At 40.6% G+C, this 8026-nt stretch overlaps 1 protein-coding gene across 1 annotated transcript; it reads right to left on the bottom strand.

The window, feature by feature from the left end:
- Positions 1–2886: 2886 nt before the first annotated feature.
- Positions 2887–3426, bottom strand: LOC109793975 (uncharacterized). Its single transcript, XM_020353450.1, has one exon. The coding sequence runs from the start codon at positions 3424–3426 to the stop codon at positions 2887–2889; it is 540 nt and encodes a 179-aa protein (XP_020209039.1).
- Between the last annotated feature and the right edge of the window lie 4600 nt (positions 3427–8026).

Here is an 8026-nt window from a genome sequence, read left to right as displayed (position 1 = left end):
TGGGTCGGACAACTACCTGAATTACTTTGGGCCTACAGGTGTACGCCTCAATCAACTACATAGGAGACCCCATTTCACTTGGTGTATGGATCAAATGCAATGCTCCCCGTAGAGATCGAAGAAACCTCTTTTCGCTGAGCTCCCTTCATTGACCAGACCAACGAGAATGAGCTTTGTACAAACCTAGATATTGTAGAAGAGGTACGAGACCACGCGCTCATCATTGTCAAGGCATGCAAGCAAAGTTGCAAAAGGAGATTCGATTCCAAGGTGAGACCAAGAGTTTCATGAAGGTGACCTCATCTGGAGAGTCATAAGAGAAGCAAGGAAGGATCCAAGACATGGCAAGTTCGCTCCAAACTAGAATGAACCGTTCATAATATGACACAACTTACACAATGGGGAGTACAAGCTAGAACACCTCTCAGGAGAGCCCATCCGTAGAACATGGAATTCTACTCACTTAAAGATGTATTATAATTGATGTGTAACAGTGCACTCTTTTACTTGGCCAACTTTTTTTCCCTAAAGAGGGTTTTGGGTTGGCAAGATTTTGACAAGGCACTCAATTAATTTACAAAGATATCATGTTTTTTCCCATGTGTTTACAATATCATTGTCAACTATATTATGCATATTATGCTCATGCACACCCAATCACTCTCCTCGATCACAAAGCCAGGATGCATCCAACAGGCTCCCTTAGCAAACACCCTCTTCGACCAAGGACGAACTTGTGCCGAGCACCCTCCTCAGCCAAGGGCACACCTATGCCAAGCACCCTCCTCGGCCAAGCACTCTCTTGCCAAGGAATCATGTCGATCACATACGAATCTAGTGAACATCCAATAGGTTTCCTTGCCAATTACCCTCATCGATTAAGGATGCACCTATGTCGAGCACTCCTTGGTTGTGGATCCAACTCAAACACCTATCAGGTTTCCTTGCCTAACACCCTCTTTAACTAAGGACGCACCTGTGTCGAGCACTCCTCAATCACGGATCCAACTTATCCGTAAGGTTCCCTGTCGAGCACCCTCCTCAACTAAGGACGCACCTATGCCGAGCACTCTCCTCAATCAAAAATTTCTCAAGCATTCAACAGGTTTCCCTACCGGGTACCCTCCTCGAATAAGGATGCACTTGTGTCGAGCACTCCTCGATCGCAAATCCACTTCAAACATCCAACAGGTTTCCCTATCGAGAACCCTCCTCAACTAAGGATACACCTATGTTGAGAAATCCTCGGTCGTGGATCCAACTCAAATGTCCAATAGGTTTCCCTGCCGAGCACCTTCCTCAACTAAGGATGCACCTGTGTTGAGCACTCCTCGATCACGGATGTAACTCGAACTTGCAGTAGGTTTCCTTGTCGATCAACCTCCTCAACCAAGGACCCACCTGCACCAAACACTTCCGTTGTCCAAACATTCTCTTGTCAATGATGAATGCCGAATAGTTTCCTTGGTCATGAATCCGTATCACTTACATTATCTTCCCTATCACTCTTTAATCGAGGAATACATGTGTCAAGCACTCTCCTCGATCATGAACCCTGTCTTGCTCTACATCCAACAAGTTTTCCCTGTCAAGCACTCTCCACGGCCGAGTACTATCATGTCGAGAATGCATGTCAAGAACTTTATTTAGTCACGAATCTACACATTTTATATTTTACTCTACCGAATACTCCCCTTGTCCAAACATTCTCTTGCTGAGGATGCTTGCCAAGTACTCTATGCGTTAATCCTTTAACATACAAAACATTATCAATGGAAATAGAGGAGTTTATACTTATTTTACCTATTCCCATGATATATCCTTTCTGTCCTCCTCCAAATGTGACTTGCCCTCCTTTCTTGGACTTAAGGTCTAGGAACATAGACCTTTCACCCGTCATGTGTCGCGAGCAGCCATTGTCCAAGTACCATGATTGGGCACTTTTTGTTTTTGTTGAACAGATCTGCAACAGGCACTATTTCAGTTTTTGGTACCCAAATGGATTTGGGTCCATGAGTGTTAGTACTAGAAGTTTTGGAATCCCTCTTCTTATGCATGTGACTACATTCGGACGTAAAATGTCCATTATTTCCATACAAGGAAGATGCATAAGTTTTTGTCTTGATTTCGAACTCAGATTCAACAAATCCTAATCCTGTTCTATCTTTCCCACTACTGGAGTGCTTTAGAAGATGCTCAAGATTTTTAGTTCCCAGTGTGAATTTTGACAAATTTGATTTTAATAAATTGTTTTCTTTGGTTAATTTGATTACTTCTTCAGAATTTGAAAGAAGTTTTGTATTTTTGTTTTTCAATAGACGGTTTTCTTCAAGTAATTCCAAAAATTCTTTTCTTTTGTTCCTTATATGCTGTAAAAATCTTTGATGAATCTAATAGAAGTTGATTATATGCATGCTCAAGAATTTTTAGGTCAGCTTCAGTTACCTCCTCATTATCTGATTTTGATGATGAGTCTGCGGCTGCCATGAGACAGATGTTTGCTTCTTCATCTTCTTCTGACAATGTTGTGTCAAGATCCTCCCAGGTGGCCATCATGGCTTTCTTATTTTTGAAGGGAATCAACTTCTTCTTCTCTTTTTCCTTTTCTTTCTCGAGTTCCGGACATTCTGTTTTGTAATGTCCAGGTTTCTTACATTCATAACACAATGGTTGTGCCTTTTCTCTAGAAGGTCTGCTGTATTTTCTTCATCATATTCCTCCTTTTTTCTTCATAACTGAATGAATCTTCCTTGACAAGAAGGATATTTCATCGTCTGTGTCACAGGTTCCCTCACTACAGCTATCATCGGACGTATCATTAATCTTTAGTGCTTTTGAGGAGGATGGTGTTGATTTTGTCTTTTGCACATTTAATGCAATAGACTTCTATTTTCTCCCAGCATCATATTGTTGTAACTCCAGCTCATGAACTTTAAGTAGTCCAATGAGTTCCTCCAGAGATAGTTTTTCAAGATTTTTGGATGCTCTCAGAGTAGTGACTTGTGGTCTCCATTTCTTGGGTAAACTATGAAGCAATTTGTCAATATGGTCAAAATTATAATAAGTTCTACCTAGGAAGGAAAGTTCATTTACGATGGTTTGGAATCTTCCAAACATAGTCTGTATAGATTCACTTTCTTCCATCTCAAAAGGTTCATACTTACGTGCCAACAAGCTTAGCTTGTTGCGTTTTACCTCTAGGGACCCCTCGTAAGTTAGAGCAAGGGTGTCCCACATTTGTTTGGCACTTCTGAAACTGTGAACTTTAGTGTATTCCTCTTCAGACAGAGCACACATGAGCGCATTGCGTGCTTTGGAGTTTAGCATGAATCTTTGCTTTTTCTCTTTAGTCCATTGTGCTCTGGGTTTCTCATTGCCGGCTAGATCTAGGGGAATGTAGTTTCCTTGCTCAACAACCTCCCACATGTCTATATGACATGCATCAAAGAATGCAATCATTCTTTGCTTCTAGTAGTCATATTTTGCTCCTTTGAAGAGGGGTGGTCAGTTTACGGCTTGTCCTTCGTTTTCCATGATCGTTTCCCCTGCAGTGTTAGATGTTCAACCCAAGGGTTCAAGCTCTGATACCAATTGAGGTTAGTGGAAATACACACAGAAGGGGGGTTGAATGTGTGTGTTTGGATTCGAAGGAAAATTTTAAAGTTATTTTGCAAGAATACTTTTGGTTGGCAAATTTAAGTAGAATTTTCGTCTAGTGATTTTTGTTTAACAAAACTAATTTTCAACATAGAAGATTAAGTAAACTGGTTTTCAATCTAGAAAACATTATCGTCTGGTAAATAGTTTTAACAAGGTCAAATAAGTTTTCGTCCAAGAATTTGTTGAAAAATGATATAGATTAGGAGCAAATCATCTAATGCTGAAAAGTGAAGAGAATGCACATATAGTTATATTGGTTCACTCAATCTGAGCTACGTCCAGTTTCCTTCTACAGAAGGGTTCCACTAATCACAAAGGATTACAAGTATTCTCAGCCACTTCTTGCTTGTCAACTAGATGCTAGTATTCTTAACCACTTCTGGTTCTCCAAGTACTCTCGACCACTCTTGGCCCGTCGGCTTCACTCACCAACGCTAGTATTCTCAACCACTTCTAGTTCACAAGTATTCTTTCTACCAGCCTCTTCAGGCTTTATAGTAGTTGTGGGTTTTGAGTGTGTGTGATGGAATCCTTCAACCATGGGAGAGACCAAGACGTCAAAGGTGGGAAAGAGGATCCTTGCCACGGCTAAGATGATGGGTTTAGGGGCTGGACTTTCCTTCAAGAGTGGAGGAAAAGGTAGATTGGGTGTATGGTGTTTGGAATGGGCGAATATCAGAAAATGGAGGAGAATGGTGTCTAGGTGGTTCTAGGTTGGCTCACTTCACCAAATGGAGATGAAGGCTACTCAATAAACCCTAAACTCACTCAAGGAAGGAGAGGGGAGGTATAGGCTGTGATGACTTAGGTGACTAAGGAGAGGATTTGAGGCAAAAATGCTCACTCAAATTCATATATTCCAAAGTGTGTACAAGGTGCTAGGCTAAGGGTATTTATAGGAGTGAGAAGGTATCTAGGGTTTCATTTAGGGTTGCATGGCCGTGTAATGCAGCCCGAACGCAACCTAAATGAACCCTAGATGATGTGTGGGTTCCTTCCTACCAAAAGACCAAAATACCCTTTGACCTAAAAATGGAAAAAAATGGACGTTGACCTCACAAGTCAAGGTTTAAGCCCTAAAATAAATCCTAAACTAATTTGCCCCATAATACAAAGGCTAAATGAAAATACATAATAAATTCTTTTTATCTAAAGTACCCCAAAATACAAGGGTAAAAAAGGAAATAAAGTAATAAAATCATATTCTACTCAAAATGGGCCTAGGAGATGGGTCAATACTCCACACTCATGATGAGTATGGCTCTAGGCATGGTATCTCCTTCATTTTCCTCCATTCTCCTAGCCATGGACCTAGTAATAGGTCCAATATGAAGCTCCAAGGGTGGCCCTCCATCATCCCCTCCTTCTTAAGAAGGATTTGATCTCAAATCTTGAAGCTCATCCATGTCATTAGTTCCTAGAAAAGGGGTAAGATCACAGACATTAAATGAGGAACTAACTCCATAGTCGGAGGGAAGATCTAAAATGTATGCATTGTCATTAATCTTTGGAGAACTTGGAAAGGTCCATCTCCCCTAGGGTTGAGTTTTGACATCCTTTGAGTAGGGAATCTATCCTTTCTCAAATGAAGCCAAACCCAATCCCCAACTTCAAAATTCACCTTTTTCCTCCCTTTGTTCTTATATTTGAAATATTTTTGGGTTTGTTTCTCAATTTGGATCTTGACCTTTTCATGGTATTTCTCTATAAGATCAGCCATTGATACTCCTTCTTTGTAAAACAAAGAAGTAGTATTAGGGAATGGTAGTAAGTCAAGAGGGGTGAGAGGATTAAAGCCATATACAACCTCAAAAGGGGATAGATTAGTAGTCTTGTGGACTACCCTATTGTAGGAAAACTCTATATGGGGAAGACAATCATCCCAAGTTTTCTTATTCCCTTTCAATATGACCCTTAACAATATGGATAGGGATCTATTCACCACTTTGGTTTGCCCATCGGTTTATGTGTGATACGTAGTGGAATAGACAAGCTTGGTTCCTAGTTTTTCCCATAACACTTTCCAAAAATGACTTAGAAACTTTACATCCCTATCGGACACAATAGTCTTGGGTAGACCATGCAAACAAACCACTTCCTTAAAGAAAAGCTTAGCAATATAGCTAACATCATCTACTTTGTGGCATGGTATGAAATGAGTCATCTTACTAAAAGGGTCCACTATCACAAAGATAGAATCAAATCCCCTTTGGGTTCTTGGGAGACCAAGCACAAAATCCATACTAATGTCACCCCAAGGGGAGCTAGCTATAGGAAGGGGTGTATAGAGTCCATGAGGCATTACTCTAGATTTGGCTTGGAGACAAGTAATGCATTTAGAACAGTGCCTTTGGACGTCTATTCTCATGTGTGGCCAATAAAATTTTGATTTTAAGAGACTTAGGGTTTTATCAACCCCAAAGTGGCCCATGAGTCCCCCTTCATGACTTTCCTTGACCAAAATCTTCCTAATGGGTTCTTGAGGTATGCAAAGTTTTCCCATCCTAAAAAGGTATCCCTCAAGCAAGTAATATCCATCAAAAGGCTTTTGGAGGCATTTAGCAAAGATGGATTGTAAATCTTGATCAAGTTCATACAATTCCTTTAGATTATCAAATCCAAGGATTTAAGACCCTAAGGAGAAGAGTAATGTATGCCTCCTAGAGAGATCATCGGCCACTACATTATTCTTCCCTTTTTTGTACTTGATAACATAAGGGAATTGTTCAAGATATTCAACCCACTTAGCATGCCTTTTATTTAATTTCCCTTTCCCTCTAATGTACTTGAGTGACTCATGATCGATATGAATAATGAATTCCTTAGTCACCAAGTAGTGCTCCCAAACTTGGAGGGCTCTAATATGGGCATACAACTCTTTGTCATAGGTGGGATAATTTAAGGTGGCCCTGTAGACCCCTAAAATTGTCCGGGTCGGAAATAAAGCTCAAAGACTCTCAAAGACCGAAGGAAAGTCAGCCGGAAGGACTCCTGGAAGACCCTAGGATGATTCTTTGTAGGTCTAGAAGTCTTAGAGTAGCTTAGAATAAGGGTGTGTGAGGATTGGAGCTCAATACGCCCTCCCAGAGGTTCAGTACGGCCGTATTGAGCTTTTTGAACTACAATACGGCCACACTGAAACCAATACGGCCGTATTGGGCTTTTTGAACTACAATACGGCCACACTGAAGCCAATACGGCCGTATTGAAGTTTTTGAACTTCAATACGGCCGTATTGAATTCAATACGGCCGTATTGTAGTTCAAAAACTCAATACGGGCCGTATTGACCTCCCAGGCCGTATTGCGCCTCAATCCTATAAATAGGACGTCATTGGCACGTCCTCCCACACTTTTTACACATTCCTCAACCCTCCTGCTGAGTATTCTTGGGTTTTTGAGCTATTCTCTGCCCTAGAAATCTCTCCGGGAGCCGATCCGACGAAGTTCTTGAGTCATGAGCCATTAGCTTGAGATTCGAACAAGTCGAAGGGAAATCTCTCTGATTTCCATAGTAAAAATTATCTATAGGGGAAAGGAGCGAGCGGACGTGTAGTGGGAAGGAGCGCCAAAAAGCCTCCTAAACTTCATTTTGAATATATAAAATCCCGCTTCGAAGGTTTCTTTCTAAATCCTTTCCTTTACTGCTTTTATTTATTGCTTTTTGATTATTGCATTGCATGTTTAGAGCTTTCATCATGTAAATATTTTATCTATAATCGTTTCTAATAAATAGGGGTAATCTAGTAATTTTACATTGTTATTTATGAAATAATCCGTCATAGGGAACCCGAAAGGGGCGTTGTGGGGTGCTAACACCTTCCTCGCATGTAACCGACTCCCTTACCCGACTCTGGTTGTAATGGCCAAAGTTGATTTATGAAAATCAATTGCCTTATATCTTTTTCCAATGTTTTGAGTAAAATATTGGTGGCGACTCCAAGAACCCTTCTTTTTACGAAAACCACTAATCCATGGAGGGTCCCGCTTGGGATTAACATGGATTGGTGAGAGTCATTTAAACAAAATTGTTAGCTCGATGAGGTCTCAGTTTGAGAATAAGTCGTTCTAACAATCCATCATTTTTCAAACTTTAAAAAGAGTCCAACCATTGTCGCGAATGCCAATGTCCGTTTCGGCGGGTGGCGACAGATGGCGACTCTGCTGGGGAAGCCTCGAGAGTCAGTCCCATTTAGTGATGAATTATTTCTAAAATTATAGTTCAAAATTACTTCATTACCCCTCGCTTGTATGATAATATGTTTTATCTAATTGGCTTTAATAACTGTTGAATGTTTAAATTTTCGCAATTGTTTGAAATACAAACTGCACACGAACCTTTGCACACGACAGTTCCCTCTATACCC

This window comes from Cajanus cajan, chromosome 3 (assembly GCF_000230855.2).
Source record: "Cajanus cajan strain Asha chromosome 3, NIPB_CcT2T_4, whole genome shotgun sequence".
NCBI classification, from domain to species: domain Eukaryota; kingdom Viridiplantae; phylum Streptophyta; class Magnoliopsida; order Fabales; family Fabaceae; genus Cajanus; species Cajanus cajan.
The sequence above is the reverse complement of the archived record's forward strand: the minus strand, read 5'-3'. Positions and strand labels throughout refer to the sequence as shown.

Coding starts and splice junctions, on each gene's coding strand:
- LOC109793975 (XM_020353450.1), bottom strand. CDS start 3,426: ATGTGGGAGGTTGTTGAGCAAGGAAACTACATTCCCCTAGATCTAGCC.